At 39.1% G+C, this 19,962-nt stretch overlaps 1 protein-coding gene across 1 annotated transcript in view; it reads left to right on the top strand.

The window, feature by feature from the left end:
* The window catches only part of itsn2a (intersectin 2a), a 54,453-nt gene that overhangs the window by 1,101 nt on the left and 33,390 nt on the right, over positions 1 to 19,962 (top strand). The window contains exons 2-6 of the mRNA XM_042503129.1: positions 6,911 to 6,982; positions 16,226 to 16,318; positions 16,411 to 16,474; positions 16,834 to 17,009; positions 17,621 to 17,842. Of these exons, the coding sequence (XP_042359063.1) occupies positions 6,976 to 6,982; positions 16,226 to 16,318; positions 16,411 to 16,474; positions 16,834 to 17,009; positions 17,621 to 17,842 (562 nt within the window). The 5' untranslated portion in view covers positions 6,911 to 6,975. The remainder of the gene's footprint in view (positions 1 to 6,910; positions 6,983 to 16,225; positions 16,319 to 16,410; positions 16,475 to 16,833; positions 17,010 to 17,620; positions 17,843 to 19,962) is intronic.

Genomic DNA, 19,962 nt, shown 5'->3' with positions numbered 1-19,962 from the left:
CAGAGTTGAGAACTTCTGAGAGGCCCATGAGCACAGCAAAAGAACTCCTGCTGATTTATTTTTTTGCAGTGTATTCTCTCTATAAAAGCACACTCAGCAAACAGTGCACACTTGGCAGGTGTGTTGTTGGGGACCCAAGAATGCGCAGTTACACCAGACATTCGATATTTAAAAAAAAAAATTGAATAAATCAGACAGGGGGAACCAGCAAAAAGGCTCTATGAATCTACTCAGAGGAGGGGTGAGAGGTGTATTTTTTTTTAAATACACTTCTATTAATTTTGTCTCTCCTTTGAAAAAAAACACAAACAAACAACAGATGTTTGTGTCATTTTCTTGTTTTTCTGCAGTTTGGCGGGCACCTTATGCCAGGTTGCTCATTACCTTCTTTTCCAAGTTATTTTTGTAAAGAAACCTTTTTTTTTCAGGTTTTAGAGTTTTTAATGCATCTGAATGGAACACCAAAAAAATGGATGTTTAAGGGTGTAACATGTCAGTGTCCCGAAAATCCAGCTTGACTAATAATTTGGCTATCTTTGTCTTGAGATACACACATTTCTGGACACACACACAGGCGCTCCCAATGGAAAGATGTTATCTCGTATTTAGATGGGGGTGATTGGGTTAAGTTTTGCAGTTTATCCATTCACTGCAGTATGGACTAATTATAGAGATTGCTCAGTGTGTGTGCGCCTGTGCATTTGTTTGTGTGTGTTCTGCTGTTCTCAGTGAAAACCGGCTTTCTTTGCTGAAGTGGCAAAGTCCATTTAAACTGCAATGACATCTGGCCTCATCCCAGCAGTGGCTGTTGCATGTCCACCTGCCAAGACACAAAGCATTGCATAACACTCACATAAACTGCACTCAAATTTACAGTCATTGTTGTGAAAGGGGGAGCTTAAGGGGGATCCAATTTCATATGGCAGTCACAGTAGCGTGAATGTTTTATTGACAATTTGGCATTAAACCTGAGTGCCAAAGGTAAGAAGCTGAGGAAGGACGCGCTGCTGTGTTTGAAGTTTCGGTAGTTTAAAGGAGGCAAAAGAAGCTTTGGTGAATTATTGCTTGAGCTGACCCACAAATGTATCAAAGGGATAAATATAACAGGGATTCTTCTGGTGGAAGCATTTTTCACCTGCAGCACAGCAGAGGAAGGTGTGTGTGTGTGGACGTCTTTGTGTATTTCTGTGTGCTTGTGAATTAAGCAGAAAATGCACACACACACACACACACACACACACACACACACACACACACACACACACACACACACACACACCACATGCACATAGGCTTCTTTCTTCCCCAGGCTCAGCAACGCTTCCTGGGCTGTGTCTGCTCGAACAGGGTCCCCCTCTGTTCAAGGAGTATGTGTCAGACACACTCGCGCACACAGTCCGGCGCATTGATACGCACATCCGAGCAGGCCGGTGCGGCGCACGCAGGTGTCAATCAGCATGCAGGGCAGAGTCAAAGGATCTTTGATTCGTTTTCCCCCTCAGTGCAGCAGGTCAGCAACCAAATCAAAAACTTTTAAAGTGCTACACGGAGCATTTTTAAACATCAATATACCATCAAGGCTGGAGGAGAGGGATGTCTGTGCTGTTCGGTTTTGGCACTGTAGCACAGATCCACATTAGAAGTGAATTGCCTAATTGTGATCCCCATTAGCACCGTAGACAGTGAAACCGTGAGTGTGAAAGTTTTGACCTTGGAATAGGGTGTTGACAAAATAATCTGAACCCAGTGTTTGTTTTGTAATTTAACACAAAGATAGCTCAATTGCCATCACTTGCATGACCAGATTAACCTGTTATAGACCTCTAGGCAACAATTTGGTTTGGACCCCTGTTGACTGCCCCCCTACCTCTAATGCATTGTGTGCCTTGTGCACACAGCAGGTTACTCACGGTGCTCCTGTTACTGCCTGGCTGCATCCTTTCTAAATTAGCTAGATCCTCTAACTAGAGTTTGACACTGGGCGTCATTACAAGCTGATCTGCCAGGTGAGCTAACTAACTGGTTGACATGCAGTGAACCTGGGACTGATCTCATTCTGAAGTTGTCAAACACCGCTGCTTTGGCACAAGATCCTGACGCTAAAAGCCTCTTTGTATGTTGGGATGCTGATGCCAAATTGTTCTTAATGAATTGAATGCAATATTTAAAATAAAATAATTTTATAATTATTTAAAAGTATTCTTTCAAGTTATATCCAGTATGGGTTTTTTGTTGTTTTTTAAGCTTTTTTGGGGGGCTTTTTGCTTTTATTTGATAGTACAGGGGCGAGAGAGGGGATGACATGTAGCACAGGGCAGAGGCCAAAATTGAACCTGTGGCTGCTACAGCGAGGAAATAGCTTCTGTACATTGAGAAACACTCTACCAACTGAGTTTGGTAGAGCTTTGTAACGTCCGGTTGCAAGTTTTGTCACGGAGGACAGCAAAACCTTAAAATATTTCAACTATGAACAGCATTTCCAGTGCTGTTGCCAGTATTCTTGGTTGGCTTCGCCTGATTGTACCATCCTGCTTGTGTCCGCTAAAATGATATCCTATTTACTGTTTACTCACTCTCTGAATCGCCATGAATGCATAAACGTGGGATTACCGTCATGGGGTTGAAAGCTCCAGAAAATCGGACCTTGAGTCAAGACTATTTCGTTAAACATGTTCATAGGGCTTGTTGAGAAGTTGAACTGTTGTTGCCATTATTTAAAACAGCACTGTGAGCTGTTCTGTAAGATAAGTAGCTTCCAACAGTCTGTCGCTCTGCAACATTGGTCACATCTATACGGACTGGGCAGTGAGTGAATCAAACAAAAATGCATATCAGAAGTGCTCGAGTCCTTTAAGCACCCCATGGGTATTCAGGAATGACACGCAGTTGAGTGAAACATTTTGTTATGAGCCTCTGAAGGTGCTGTCGGTGGTGTTGATGTAGAGGCTGTCCTCCACGCCTCGTGTTGATTCAGATTCTGATAATCCAGGATGTGTCCTGTTTGAACAGGGGAGGTTCTCCATCGTAGCCAATAAGAGATACTATCTTGCATTTTAAACCACACACACCTCAGGGTGGAAAAGTGTCTGAGGGCGGATGAGAGTCTGTCAAATACCTTCATACAAAGTGTTTACATAAGGGAGTGTAAGGCGCACACAAACAATATTTACACAGCTCAGGGGGCTATTAGGAGAATTTTTCTATGTTATCTAGTTTTATGAATTAATTGTTCACCCAGTAATGAATATTCTGGAATTTTCTGCTCAGTCTCATGTTAGTTAAAACACTGTGAAGCTTAGATATTCTACAACACACCGTTTGTTGCTAAGACAGCTTAATTTTAGTCCTCTAGAAGTATGTCTTCACAGGATTGAATTATTGTGGGTGGACAAAGTTTGTCTATTGCAGGATCATTAAATTATTACCTGAATGCATCTTACCTGTATGTGCTATTTACCAGTCAAGATTGTTTGGGTGTGAGTTGCAGAGTGTTGGGTATATCAGCTGTAGAGATATCTGACTTCTGTCCAGTATAATGGCATTTGATGGCACTCTGCTTGTGGTGCTCAAAGTGCCAAAAAAATACATCTGAAAAACTCAACATCAGTGTCCGTTTCCAGAAATCACAACCCAGTTACTTAAGATAATCCACAGACCTTGTCTGAGCAGTTTTATGTAGGAACTATTTTCTTTCTTCTGACCTACTCCCATCAACAGTTTCACTGCGCAGAAGGAAGTGTGCATCTACTCGTGGACAAGAGGCTCTGGCTGATGACAGTCCACGAGATGTAAACATTAGTGGTGTGTTCCTCAGCTAGGCTGCAACGTAAGCTAGCTCAGTGGTGCTAGGTGAGCTAGAGTAGATGTATATTTAAAAAATGCACTGATCTGTAAATCCTTTTGGACGTAAATAATTTAATACAGTACAGAGACAAGATATTTAATGCTCAAATTGATTAACTTTATTTATTTATTTATTGTTTATAAATTTTATTCGTTTTGGAACTGAAGACACTAATGTATGAATAACCTCAGTTGCGCAACAGTCCAGAGTCTCCATTTTGGTATTTTACATTTCATAATGTGTCACACATTTTCTGTGTACTAGAAATGCAGGTACTTAAAGTACTACTAGACTGGCCTGCAGGCAGTACCTGCACTATTTTATCACAAAGCCACGCTGTTGTAACACAACAGAATTTGCAGGGACATCCCTCAAAAGATCTGGATGGCAGCATATGTTGCTCCAAAACATGTGTATTCCTTTCAGTATTCAGGGTGCATTCACAGATGAGCAAGTTTCCCATTATGTCATGGGCACTAACAAACCCCATACCTTCACAGATGCTGGCTTTGAACTTTTCACTGGTTGCAATCTGAAAGATTTCCTCTTTCCTCTTAAGACCGGAGGACATGACGTCTGTACTGACCGCGATGCCATGATTTCAAAAAACAATTCAACATGTGGACTCGTCAGACCACAGCACACTTTTCCAGTTTGATGTCGCTAAAATATGGCTTTCACTTTGAATAGTCCTCACTAAAATAACGTCTCAAATTACATGACCCAGTGATAATAACTTCAGCTTGGTTAGCTGAATTACTTGCTAGTTTAAAACTAAACAGTAATGCTAGCTAGTTTCCTGGTTACTGAGGAAGACTTTGGGAGGATACAGTATCTAAAATCTTAGTTCATGATGCAGTGACAAATGCAGGTGGCTACTCCATAAGTCTTACTTTAATTTGATTAATAAGATTTACTTTAAGTAACAGCTTGCTTTGTATTGTCTGTACATTTTTGCCTGTTGATGGATTTATGGTTTTTGGACCTGAAATGCTGCTATTGTTCGTCTGTGTGTGTTGTTTGTTGGTCACGTTGTGTGCGGGCGTGCACACATGCACTCGCGCATATGTTTAAGTGTATGCAGAGGAATACACCACAGTGAGCGGTTCATTGCTCTTAAGTAATTGGCAGTGTCGGCGTGTGCACAGAGTGATTTATAGGCTACTACAACGGCAAAACTCTCCCCCTCCAGGAATTCACACGAGATGAGGGAAGCCAGCAGTGGAGCAACAGTGTAACAAGAGGAGAGGGAGAGGAAGGGATGAAAGAAATTGAGTGGGAGTCATATAAGAGGGTATGCATGTTCGAGTGAGGGATGAATAAGAAGCAGGGGAGCTGCAATGGAAAAGATAGAGTGGAGAGTGATGTGAGGTGAAAAAGTGTGAAGAAATGATTTGGTGAAAGCCGTGAGGAGATTGCTTCGACCCGACAGGAATCACAGCTAAGGATAAACCCTGCTTGTTAGCTATAGGCTTGTAGATAGATGGATGGAACAAGAGGAAATAAAGGGGTAGGTCTGAGTGGACGGACTAATAGAATCTGAAGAACCAGATTGAAAGAGTTGCTAGAGTAATGGAATAAGAAATTGCAGGGACGGGAAACTCGACTTAGGGTGAAAAAGAATGGAAAACCACCTTTATAAAGAAGTGTTCATTTTCAATTCAAAGATGCAGTGAGCACAAAAGATCAAGAATAAAGGGAAGTGTTTTGTTGGAGGAGTTGAACTGAGAAATGATTCAGCAACAACAGCAAAACAAAGAAGAGGATAAATAGTAAAGAAAATCAAGAGGACAGGAAACAATAGACAAGACTAGAAAGTCCACCAGCAGAGGATTTTATGTGTCTGACTTTGCCGTAGTGCCAAAAAAAAAAAGGCCCATACACACCTTTTTCAATTTAAGAGCATTACCTGCATGTCTACCTCCTGGGACTCTGCCAAAGAGGAATCTCATCAGGTGGGCCAGGCTCCCTGCCCACCGGCAACAGAGATGCAGACTGCACTCAATACATCCATACGTCTTTAGTTTGTGTGTGGTGTGTGCAGGCCGACTCATGTGGTCATACAGTGGATGTATGTTTTATTATTCAGTTTATTCAGAAATACCCTTAATGACAAGATCTTGTTTATTTCTAATCATATTAGGCCAAATATTTGACTATTCAACAAGACAATTATTCAAATTTATAATAAAATTTAAAAAAATGTATTCCTAAAAGAGCAAATACATACATTTATATCACTATAAGGGAAACATTTCTATTAAGAAAAGGTAAAATATTTATATTCCTAATTTTAAAAAAAGTTCTGTGCCTAATGATACATGCTTTTTTTCGAGTAAGACAAATATGAATAATTGTAATAAAATAAATATTTGTATCCTTTTATACATTCCTAAAAAGACACAAAAATATTTTTATTATTAATGTATAATATTTACTTTTCTCATTAAACAAATATTTCAATTCATCTCAAGAAAAATATTTGTATTTGAAATTGTTATTTTTTTTAATTAATTTGTAAATAAATTGTAATATTCCCAATAATTGCCAGAGCCTATAATTTAATGGTTATACATGACAGACATGTCAACATGGTTGAAATAAAGATACACTTAGATTTGCAAAAAGCCGCTGGCTTAAGCCGCCATCTGTGATCCCAAAGCAGACAATGATAAACGCGCTTTCTCTCAGACCACCATCATTTTCCCTCCTCCGTCTCCCTCAACTGTCTGTCCTCCTCACTTCTCCCTGGTGGCATTGTCTGCATCTCTGCTCTCCCTTCTTTTCTCCTCATCCTCCTCTCACTCTCTCTCTCTTGTCATTTTATCCCCCTCCTCTTTATTTCCCCTCCTCTGTCCCTCCCTCGCTCTGTCATCCCTCTCCGTGTTAGCCGTTCACTGTGCCTTCCTTGCATTGTTAACAGAAGGGATATTTTTTTTAGGGGCTCTTGCACGCATCTATATCGTTGCTATTCTCTTTCTTACTCACGCACGCATGCTGGCGTACCTCACTTATACCCGCTGCTCCGTGACACAATCACACTTCTCCCTCTCTCTTTCTCTGCAGATGTCTGAGAGCTAGCCAGCTGAGTGGAGGACTCCCCTCTCTGCCCGTGCTCTTCACCTGCAGCCATGAATGGTAAGAACACTTTGTTGTCATCTTGCTGGCGATGTGTTTAAGGCAAATGTGCACTTTGGGAAGAGCGGTCAGGGTGGAAATTGAAGGGAATAGTTCGGAAAGAGAGAGAGGGAGATGACCAATAAGCAGTTGTGTCGTGCACCTTCTTTAAACTTTAATCTTTAATCTTTCCCTCTGGTCATCTCCCTGCAAGACTGAGAGATGGGTTTGTTCAGTCTCTGATGATGCTGTATGTCTGCTTGTCACTACTGTAAGCTACAAACTCGACCCTTAGATCATGTAAAAGGATATTGATCTGCTGCTGGAGTGAATGATCAGACTTTGATCCCACGACACGAGAAATTACAGTCAACTCTACGTCTTCTAAACCCTTTCAGCCAATGAGGCTTCAAGAATTTTTATGCAAATCATGAGCTATTCTGGTGTATTTTTTGCTGCCGCTGTTTCGGTTTAGCCTCGGATATGATGCATCTCCTTTGTCCTTGCTGTGGACAGAATTGCTTACTTGTGTGTGTGTGTGTGTGTGTGTGTGTGTGTGTGTTAATCCTTTTGTTTCACAGCCTTTGATCATAGAACAGTAGTTGCAGCTCCTTAAGGGCCTCTATGGGAAATGCCTCAGAGAAAAAGTGTGTATTTGTGTGTGTGTCATATGCATCTTGTCCACATGACTAATTCTGCAGTTTAACAAAGTGCCAAACCCCCCTCAAGTACTCTCTTTAGTTCAATGCCATCCTGTAGATAAAACACTGAGTGAGAGCAACACAGAAACATAAGGATGTAGTCCAGTGAAACTCAACTTATGGCCCGCAAGCCAAATCTTGCCCCCAATTGGGTGCCGGATGCCCCCCCAACCATTTTATACTTCAGTAAATAAAGTGAGTATACATTATGTTCCAGAGTGCAAAAAAACAGCATCAAAATAGAGCTGGTTTATCAGAAATAATGTGCCAGTCGAGGATTTACTGCACCTCTGACAGAGATCCGAATTAAGCCCCGAATGCCCTAAAATACTAGAAATGTCCTGAAAACCTAGAAAGGTCTTAAAATCTTTTAAAAAAGGTCCTAAAATCCTAAAAATGTCCTGAAAATCCTGGAAATGTTCAAAAATTTTAGAAATATTCTAATATCCTTGAAACATCTTAACATCCTAAAAAATGTCCTGAAAACAAATGTTATAAAATCCTATAAATGTCCTAAAATGAAACACATTTCCTACAATCCTATAAACATCCTAAAAGCCTGGAAATGTCCTAAATCTTAGAAAAGTTCCAAAATCCTAGAAATGTCTTAAAATCCTAAAAAAAATCCTAAAATCCTATAAGCATCCTAAAATCTAAGAAATGTCCTAAAATCCTATAAACTTCCTAAAGTCCTAGAAACATGTATGGGGCTGCTGCGACTGGCCCCTGGTCTCCTGTTGTTTTGAAAAAGTGGCCCCCAAGCAAAGCAAGCTGAGTATCCCTGATGTACCGTAGACTGTGGGGGAGGCTGAGCTGTGTGCATCATTGCCCCCTCATGAACATGGCGAATCAGAAATGAGGCAGTTGTAACGCCTGTTACCAAAACAGGTGGACGATGAGCAACAGTGTGTGTATTGAAATGCTGCAGCGTGCAGAGACTGTTGATCCATCTGAAACATCAGCTTGTCCTCCCCAGGTGAAGCGTTTGATATGTAAATAGTTATGAAAGCACTGATGTGGTTTCCCCCAGAGGGCCGGCGCTGGGTGTCTGGAGGTTTGACTCCAGCGTCTCCTCAGCCCTTAGACAACAGCACACAGGCTGACAAAGGGAAGTAAAACCACACTAGGCAGAGGCTCTTTGTGTTGCAGCTGCCGAGGAGGTGAACTGTGGTACAGTCGGTTTTACATTCTGCACAGGCGTCGTTGCTGTGGAAGCCATGAGAGTACACTGCAGTTTTTTTCTGTACATGGACTGTGTGTTACATTGTCTCAATATTGGCTGAAGGGCTCTGGTGTATTGGCTCAGTTTGTCTTCTAGGTTGCTGTGCAGGAAGCTGCTCCTCTTAGTATTACAGTCCAGGTCGCAGCGTTGACAGATGTGTCAGGATGGATTTACAGTGACGGCCTGGAAGAGTCAAAAAGTTGATAGAAACCCAGGGGAAAAAATAAGAGACGAGATAAGAATGCAGGTTTACAAGTAACAGCAGAAACTACATGTAACACTTCAAAAACAGACTTCCTGTTGACGGACGTTGTTTGTATGATTCTGTCTAAATCGATCTAAAATAAGAACCATAATAGTTGGAACATTTGTTCTTTTTACAGCATGTCCTGACTTACCTTTTTTCCATACTGTGCAAACATGGTATTTTACCGCAATTATGCCAGAATTTCCTTGTCTGCCTGCGGGAGATTGTTATTTGCATAATCTTGTGTATATATATATTGATTTAAAACAACAAAAAAACATCAGAGCTAGGGCATTCCTTCTTTTTGCAGGAGAAAGCTAAGGCATCTGTTTTCCCTGTCATCACATCCTGACCTTACGTTACCTTACCTTATGTGCAGTGCAAATTAGGCTTCATATCTTTATACATTCCTGAAGTTTCTTTAGAGTATACAGTATATAATGGTATAAATATTGGCACCTACCCTCTGAGACGGCCAGTGTGCTACTTGATTAAAGCTTTTCAAGACTGATAAACACACTATAGAAACCAAAAAAATTTTTTAGAATAGTAATATTCTCACACCTATTTTCCTTATCAAACAGAGAAATACAACTGTGAACCTTTTGAAATATAGTTTCTCTCAATCGTGGAAGACTGTCAAGACTTAATTGCCCTATTAACTCATCATAAAACACACTTCATTCAAACTTGACAGAAAAAAAATAAAACTTACCCAAACCATTTTGGTTCTATGTCTGCTGGCCACCGGCTGTTTACAGTCCTGTAACTTCTTCCTCCACCACTAGGTGTGCTGGTGTGTTTCATCTTAGTTGTCCAGAGTTGGCCAGAAAGAATGAATGTTTTTCCCAAAATGTCAAAAGGTTCCCACTAACAACAACATCAGTCCTTTGTTCATGTCAGTAAAACATAATTTAAAGAAAAAACATATTTTAAAATCTATTGCCTGAAAGACTCATTATAATAAGCTTTTATATGCTACATATTTAGCATTTTGCAGCATTTTTTTCTGCTCTCTCATTGATTGGCCATAAGTGTGAAGCCACAGATGACCCCTGTGGATTGTGCTGTTGTTGTGTGAGAAGCTTTGCGGCGCCCCATTTCTTCACAGAGCGTTCAGCCCTCGCCGACATACACACGCTAAACTGACAGGCCTGCTGATGTGTCCATGCTAGCAACATGTCCCAGTGGCTCTGTGCTAAATATCAGCTCTCTTTTTCTCACTTACAATAGCTTCTCTAAATGAGGTCTGTCAAAGCCAACGAGACAATGTGGAGAGTACTCACATCTCGGTGTGAGATTAATTACTTTCTCCTGCAATTTTGCTGACAATGCCAAAACTAGGACGGGCGCTGGGAGCAGCTAGCATTGGCTCTGTCAGGGAAAAAGCATATACCTGAACAGGTGTTGCTGGGGAGGTTTGGAAAAGAGTGAGTGTGTTCAGATATTGAAACCAGATAAAGGCAATCAGCCATAGTGTTTGCTAACAAACAGAGATTTATCAGTGAGGCAAACAGCCGGCAGTTTTTCATTATAAAATCTGAATCTTTCTCGCTTTAACTCTATAGTTACTCACATTTCATCTGCTTGCCATGTTGTAACTTTGTGTCATTCCTCAGAGATGCATGTGCAGTTTATGTGTGTGTGCTGCGGTCAACAAGAGCCAGTGGGGTGTTTGGGTTAGCGTCGGGGAGGAAGTTCCATCATGGGCAGGGTGGTATTTCCTGAAGCTGGTGAATAAATTACACCCTAGATACCATGTCTATGAAGACGTACACCCATAATAGCACAAAGAATTTTGCCCAATAAAAATATTGCAGCTACTAGACTTTCTGTCCCTAGCTCTGTGACTCTGTTCCTACTCTCTGAATCTGTTGCATCTAGTAGAGATACTCTCCCCCGATAATGGTGTTGTTCATGTCGAGATGAAAAGTTTAAAGACAGCTTCCTGTGGAAAATATTCTCTGCTGTTCACATCTTAGGAGAGGAATCAGAATCACAGTGGCTTAATTATTATCCCAAGTTTATTATTACACACTGTACTTATCAAGAGGGAATATGGCATCATGGTGAATGAGAGAAAGTGTTATTGTTAATTATTTGCAGAATTATATAATAACAAAACAACGTACCAAGGCCAAATAACATCTAGAGATTTAGTCTTTGTCAACAGTTGTTGTTTTTTTTATATATATATTTTTGACCTAGATTTTTAGATTTTCCACAGTTTTTCATCTTTTATTTACCTTAATTCCTTTTCTGTAAATTTATAATACAAAGATAAAACGACATAAAATTATCTGTGGAAACACACCTCATTTTGATTTCACCTTTGTGTAGGCTTCACACATGTTTATTTACATACATTGCTTTGAATTCTTATGTCTATCTTAAATGTCTTGTGTGTAGGATTTAGACGGATGTATCAGCAATGGAATATAATATTTATAGTTATATTTTGGTTGTTTTAAAGTGCTTTATAAATAAAGTTGGATTTTGGAGTTGGATATTTTAATGAATGTATAATAGCCTGAAATTCAGAATCCTGTTTTTTCATCACCTTAAAATTAGCTATTTTAGTTTCAGGGGAGCAGGTCTTTGTCTACTGAGTGTGCCATGTAGAACGAACAAATTAAATACCAGCTATAGAAAGGGACTTTCACATTTTTTTTGTCACCTTAAGGTCAATTTAGATTCTTTACAGCTTGTAAGGGGAGGGGTTAGCAAGATGTTTGTGATCTACAACCTCACCGCTTGATGCCATGAAATCCTAATATCTAAATATTTCATCCCCAAATGATCATTTGTATATCAATTACTCACTCCATATTTCGTTAAATTTGTGAAGATGACATTTTTCTCGCTTGCCTCCATGGTGATTAAAGAAATGATGAAAACTGTTGATGAAGTCATACACGTTAATGTCTAAAAACAGCAAAACTAGATCAAAATATCTGTTAACAAACTGTCGCATAACTCATGCAATATAACCCAAATCTCATTTATTTAGCTGCATGCTCAGTACTTTGCAAACATATGCATTTTTGCTAAAACCTTACTATTAAAAACATTTTTTGCATTAACTTTGCAGGTGCGCTATTTGCTTGAGACTGCAGAAATGTTTGATATACTAAGGTTTTTTTCAAAAATGCATGTGTTTGGGAAGTACTGACTTGGATTATACTGCATGAGTTGTGAAAGAGTTTGAAAAAGCATGATTTGATATAGTTTTGGTGTTGTTCAATGTGGTCCCCTATGTAACAGTTCAGTTTGTGGTTGAATTCAGCTTCTTCTTCTTCTTTTTTTTTTATTTCTGGGGGCCTTTTGCTTTTATTTTAAGGACAGATATAGCATGAAAGGGGGAGAGAGTGAGGATGACATGCAGGAAAGGGCAGGGGTTAAAATCGAACTTGTGGCTGCTGCGGTAAGGACATAGCTTTTGTACATGGGCCGGCCGCTCTACCAGGTGAGCTACTGGGCGCCCTGAATTAAGCTTCCTTAAGTAATTTTATTTTGTTTTGTTTATCAAATTGACTCTACTTTTGCAGGGACTTTTCTTTTGGTGAAACACATTTTCAAACCAGCGATGAGCTCATTATTACTTTAATTTTATTTATTCTTAACTCACTGATATGAAAAAAAATCTGTCCTAACATTTGTTTGAGGGTTGTACTGCTGTGATCGCTATGGTTACAGGTATTGTCATCAGGGAGTCCCGTCTGTCGCTGTCAGCCAGAGAAACCAGTTTCGTCCCCAGTTGTTTTCCATCTGTAACATTAAAACAACCCACTTCACAGCTGTAGCGTTGGCCGTTTCTTGCATCAACACATCTGTTTCGAATGTCTGAATGTAGTTTAGAGTGGATAAACTAGTCCATCAATCAGCCACGCTGGTTTGAATTCATCTTTTGAGCATCACTCTCCTCTATCTCCGCTGTCTGGACTCATTATCTGTCATTGTCTCTTTATCTTCATCTTTGTCCTTCGATTACTGCCATATGGAGACACCCATCTGTGCACAACGTCCTTACAGTCAGTCTTTTAATTAAAAAAGGCTTCAGAAATGAAGGAAAAGGCTTTGAATATACTCTGATCGTCTTATGATTTGAATAATTTCACAGATTCCCTTATGATTAATTGATTATCAGCTCCGATGATAATCTCTCGTCCCCCTCTATTAGAGACGTCCTCTGAAATTGAGTAAGAATTGAGTTTTTCATACCCCTCACATAGCACATTTGACTTCATATTTAATTCATGGCCAACCCTGAACTTACCTTGAGATATGCGAGAGTGGAGCGGAGTGAAAAAAAGCTGACTGGACATTTTTATACATTAATCATTGTCGGGAGTTGGTTAAGAGTGGTTTCATCAGAGCAGGAGATCTCATTTGGGATGAAAATTATGCAGACTTTTTGGATGGCAAAGTTAAAAAAGACACTGTATACTGAATTCGGTATTAGCATTTCTGCTTTGGGGACTTTCAGTGTGAAGCTGTTGACGAGCAGAGCGCAGCCCACACAGTATGGTTTAAAATTGCTTTCTTCTATGTATTTTTCTTCCTGAGAACAGTTGCTGTCACATTTATGAAAGTTTAGGGCTTTGAAATGCAGCTGGTGTTATAATAAAAGCAGAATCTTTTTGTATTAAAGTTCCTTTTACACAGCAGTACCGGTGACAGCTGTTGATGCTGTGTAGAGTTACAGTCTATTGAAATGTTAATGTCTAGTATAAACTGTATGCATTTATGAGTTTGCATCTCTGTTGGAGTTTTTGTAGTGGTTGTACTTCTTAGTCATGCTAGCAGCATTGCTCTTTGGATGGCAATGTTGGTCTATGCCATGAAATTTCGTACAATACTACTGCTACTACTACTACTACTACTACTACTGCTGCTGCTTCTTCTTATTTTTATTATCATCATTATCATTATTATAATCATTATTATCGCTATCATCATCATTTTTATTATTATTATCATAATGAAGTGATTAAGGACACAGAATAAGGTCCATAGCACACTAAATAAACACAGATAATAGTCAGTATACAATAGATACAATAAATACGTTAAAAATAAATATAAACATCTGAAATTTGTGGTCTTCTGGGCCCACTTGTTAAAAAAAACAATCTGGATTATATGATCTGGATTTGAAAATCTTTTATGTTGTTTTTTTGTATGTAAAGCGACTTTGAGTTTCTAGAAAAGTGCAATATAATACAATGTGTTGTTGTTGTTGTTATTATTATTATTATTATTATTTGTGGATTATTATTATTAAAAGCAACATCAGACTGCATCACCCTGATCCAGATACAGACTTTTAGATTATCAAATCCGGGTAACCAGGACTCTGAATGGGACTGTATATATATATATATATATATATATATATATATATATATATATATATATATATATATCAGATCATTATATATATTTTTTCCCTATATATATGTATGTCAGAATGCAGGCCGCTAGTAGCTACGAAAACAATAACAGGTAAAAGAGCCATCATGGAGACAGAAAGTTAAAACTGAGTAATTTTTGTTTGATATTGAGAGTTATTTGGTGGATCATTTAGTTGGGATAAAATACATTATATATATTTTTTCCCTTTCCTGCACTGAATGGCATAAATTGTAGCATAATGTCTACTTCATTCGTTTATCACTGTAGCAGTTAAACATATCAGTGCAAAATATAAACACATATACATATATTTCACCAGTTTTTATTGCATTTAGTTTATTAAAATTGTTTCTGAAATCCAGCCCTCTGTTGGCGTGATCTTGCCGATTTTCAGAATCCCTTTGTCATTTTCATTTTCAAGATTTGATCGAATCTGATGGCCATGATCTTCGATCGTCAGATTACCTCTGCAAAACTGCGCTCAGAGAGCTGGGGTCTGCGTACGGAAGTTTTGCTTTTGATATGAGAAAGTGACATAGGACAGGGTAAGAGAAAGAGGGGACGGCATACAGCAAAGGTCCCCGGCAGAACTCGTAATCAAACAGTAGGCAAGATACTGAATCCCAAATATCTCCTGATGGCTCCACCATCAGCGTGTGAATGTATATAATTGAGCAGCAGGTAGCACCTTGTATGATAGCAGTACACTAGTGTGTTAATGTGTGTGTGAATGGGTGAGTGTGACTTTGTTAAAACTGCTTTGTGTGGTCTAGAGAGGTGTCATGTGACCGTGAGTTAATTTACCATTTAATCAGTTGGCTACCAGGACGCCTCTGTGGCTCACACTTTCATTGATCCTTTATCCTGTTTTTGCAAACTAAAAACGTTGTGTTTGAACAAGATTAACACTAATAAAGTGTTATAATAAACCATGTTTTTATGGTTAATGCTTTTCTGTCTCTCAAATAGGGGTTGTTTGATATTTGTTTTGTTTTTTTAGGGCCGATATGATTATTAGTAGCTAATTAGACCAATAACTGATATTTGGAACCGATATGATAAATAAAATTTCAAATCTTTCTGTCAATACTATTATTATTACAAACGCCAACATAAAAACTTTGTTTAAATGCCTTGGGCAAATGTTTAATCAAAACTAAGACTTTCAACATCAAATACAGCAAGTTCCTTTTTTTGAAAAGTCAAGTGAAAATTTAAATAAAAAATGAATAAATAAAAATTACTCACTGAGGTTTTACAAAGTAAAAGTTTCTCCCATGCTGACATTTTCTTTGTACTTTTTATCAATCATTAAAATAAAATGCTGATACAGATAATCGGCCAAATTTCAGCCCCAATAATTGGCCAGGCCGTTAATCTATCGACCTTTCCTTTAATTGTATTGTAATTGATTTTATTAGTTACATTTTTCTGTGTATCATGTGCTAATTCATTTTATTTAATATTAATTTATTTTTGAGTTATTTGTAATGTAAATTTGTGTTTTTGTACTGTCAATTTGTGACTGTGTCTTTTGTATGTTTTGAAAAAAAAAATTAAATAAAATCTCTAAAAATAAAAAAACAACAAAAAAAAGGATTTACACCAATAAGAGGACATCAGAATCCCTTTGCGCTCTGATTTCAAGTAAGTCAGGATTGTCTCTTGGTTTTGTTCAGGTGGAGCCAGCGCGTGGGCCATCACTCCGGAGGAGAGGGGGAAGCACGACAAACAGTTTGACACCCTCGCCCCCGTCCTCGGCTATGTCTCAGGTACGCTGTTGCCACAACAAATAGAAAGTGGTTTGGCTGTATCAGATGCCATCTCTCTTCACCCCAGTGATTTTTTTTGTGTCTGTCTTAAGGAGAGCAAGCCAGGAAATTCTTCCTCCAGTCTGGCCTGCCTGCGTCTGTCCTGGCTGAGATCTGGTAAGCACCACATTGTTCAGCCAATGCAAGTAGGTCAGTAGGTCCAACCTTTGTTTTTGGATAGTTAGTTTGGATTTCACGGCCTGATTTGTACTTCCTGTTGAGAAGTCACTTCCTTCACAGTTTGCCCCACCTAGTAAACTGTGTGTGTTAGAAAGAGGAGAAACTGTACTTACAATAGACAGTGTGTGTGTGCCTGTGTGTGTTTTGGTGTGTGAATAGTGCTACTGGAATTCAGTCCCACAAAAGATGTGTGTAACTCTTGCCCTTTCCACTTTCTCAGCAACGAAATTCAAGGAGCGCACACTTTCCTATAAACAGATGATGTTATGCCTAATCTCCGTCTCCTCTTTCTGCAGGAACCTCGCTGACATGGACAGCGACGGGAAGATGGACAGACAGGAGTTCTCCATCGCAATGAAGCTCATTAAACTCAAACTTCAGGGGCGGAATTTACCGTCTGTCCTGCCAATCACCATGAAGCAAACTCCTGTCTGCAATTCTGCCTCAACCGTCCCTTCAGCGGCGCGATTTGGTAAAGATATCTCAGAGGATATTACAGCCACCATCCCGTTTCAAAATAACTTCATTTTTAACTCGTTCTCATACAACCTAATGTCTGAGAAGTGTTGTTTAAAGCTGGGGTTGGCGTCATTTTTGAGAGAGAGTTGGACAAGAAGTGGCTGATTGAATGCCCTGTGTGCAACTCTATAGTGAAATAACAATAAATAGATTAATGTTTGGAAAAACTGAATAAATTATGTGCACATGCGTATGGACGTCTTGTGGCAGGAGGTCTTTTTTGGGATTTTCCAGAATCCTGCATACCCCAGCTTTAACTCAGGGAAATTAACTCATATATTTGATTAGTTTTATTTCAAAATGGGATGCATTTGAAAAAGAAATGGCTACTTTTATGAAATGTCTGATTGTACAAAATGATGGCAACTTTCAGACAATAATAGGCAGCAAGCAGGCGAGTCCTTGATTGACACAAACGGCACCTTTTCATTTAGCTGAGTTGCAGTAAATTCAGGTTTACCTTTTAGAAAATATAAGCAACCCATTTTTAAATTCAGCTGTTCAAGTCTCCTAAAACAGTGTTCTTTGTATCTTCATGTTCACGTGTGTGTTTCCTCCTTACAGGGATGGGTTCAATGCCAAACCTGTCAGTTGGTCTGTCATCCATGTCAGCTATGTCAGCCATGCCCATCCTAACACCCATCCCGGCTAACCCCTCCATGCACTCTGTGCAAACTCTGGTGCCAACGCCAATGACTCTGCCCCTCATCACCTCCATGGGAAACCCTGGACTCCCCAACGGCAATGTCAACCTCCTCACCCCTCCTTTCGTTCCCAACAACGCAGGTTGGTTCTTCTGTGGAACCATTCTGATTTGTGCACCTAACAAATACAGATACATATTCATTGGTGGATTAGCACCAATTAGTTGAAACGTAACCCTTTGAAACCTGAGCCAGTCGGTTTGATTCTTTTCAAAAATATGGGGAAAGAGGCAGAAAGCAATTTAGCAAGACATGGCTAAAAAAAATGAGCAAGAAATGAATAAAAAAGTTAAAGAAAATCACCTGAGAATAAGCAAAAATAATTAAATAAATAAAGAAATTATCTTAAAAATGCTGAAAATAAATGTATTATTTCATATATTTTATAATATTTTTTCTGTAGCATATAATTATAAATATGTATTTGTGGACATTTTCCTCTATTTTGAGGATAATTTTCTAACAATTCTGACCTCTTTTTTTAAAACTACTTTTTAGGTAATTTTCACGCTACTAATTTCTTGCAATTTGTAAGACATTTCATGCCAAGTTGGTCACTGCCATTTTCCTCCTATATTTCTGAACGAAATTAAACCAATTTGCTAAAGTTTCAAAGGGTCAAATAACTTGTGAAAGTCACAAGAAAACTGATGTCGATCCAGGTTTCAGAGGGTTAACCTTTGATCAAGAAGGTGAACTGAAGATGTTGAATTATGTTCCAGAGTATCAGGGATATTTCATTGGCACTTTGAGATTAAATGCAAAAGAGGAGAACGGACGGCTGAAAAAAAAAAACAGCGAGCAGCATAGATAAGAAGCTTGTGCTATCAATACTAACCTCTGGTCATGCAAAGAAAGTCATTACCATAACATTACAGCCGGGTGCACAGGCAGGTAAAATGAGAAGAATAAATGTGACAATGCGCGTTTTCATCTTTTTGGGCACTTGAACTTTTAGGTGTAAATCCACTCAGACTTTGAGGTCCCAAGGTTCTTGGACCAGTTGCACCAGTTCTTTGTAAATTAAATCTATCCTAATGCTGCCCTTAAGTGCTCCTCAGAAATGTCGTATTTAAGGTATTTACTAGTTATGAGCACATGAATGGACCCCCAAAGTTGTAATTACAAGTGGGAAATCAGGAAATTTCAATAATACCTGAGTTGCCAAGCTGTGATGTTTCAGGGCAGCAGAAATTTCCACAAGGAACTGCAGCTGTTAAGTCGCAGTTTTTAAAGCGAGACTCCACTGAGAAAAACAGCGATTTACCATTGCTAAAAACAGGAGCTGCTGGTCTCCCACTGCCTTGAGCAGTTAGTAAGTTTGGTGAAACCAAACCCTTTTAAACGCCAGAGTCACACAATAACCCAAACAAACTAAGTGATGGAGGCAGCAGAAGACCAGCGGCTCCCGTGTTCAGTGAGCTAAAATTGATTTATTATTTATTTACGTGTTTATTTGACAGGGACAAATGCATGACACATTGCTTCATCAGAAATACAAAGTAGATGCTATGCATACAGGTTTCTAGCCAAGGCTAATTTGCAACCCCCGTCCTATGTTGAAAATGAACTGACACCATTTTGCTGTTGCCCCTGTCCTCAGCAGTACATTCTTAGCTTCTGTGGGGACTGGTATTGTGCAGACAAACATCTACTGTATGCAATATACTGCCCACGGATAAGTCCCTCATATGAACCTACTTCAAAAGATTTGAACTATCCCTTTAATGCACAAACTCAAAGATGGATTAATGAATAGCTGCTGCAGTGTGTAATGTTTAGTGAATAAGGGTCAGTGATTTATTCAGGTCTTGTGGGTTTATGGTGCAGTGTTAATATGGCTCGGATTACCCATGCAACATGAAAGGGCTGCACCTTATCTGTGTGCTCCCTGAGGTCTTGTATCTGACTTGAATATGGAAGCATATATAGCCTCTATACAGTATGATTATGTATGTTGCAGTAGCGGCTGCTTTTTCCTCTGTCTTTGCTGTAAGTGTATATATTGGATAAAAACATTGAATTTAGGCGCAAGTATACATTTAGCCTGACTGTGAACTCTTCATCTCTCCCCTCCTCCATCTGTCCTTTGGCTGCTCTTTATTCTCACAGTTTGCAACTACACTTTTTGGCTGTGAAATGGGCAATCTAATGAGAGTGTGTGTGAAATCTCTCTATTATTTGGTGTTCCCTCAATCTTTA

Source organism: Plectropomus leopardus, chromosome 16, assembly GCF_008729295.1.
Source record: "Plectropomus leopardus isolate mb chromosome 16, YSFRI_Pleo_2.0, whole genome shotgun sequence".
Taxonomy (NCBI): domain Eukaryota; kingdom Metazoa; phylum Chordata; class Actinopteri; order Perciformes; family Serranidae; genus Plectropomus; species Plectropomus leopardus.
The sequence above is the reverse complement of the archived record's forward strand: the minus strand, read 5'-3'. Positions and strand labels throughout refer to the sequence as shown.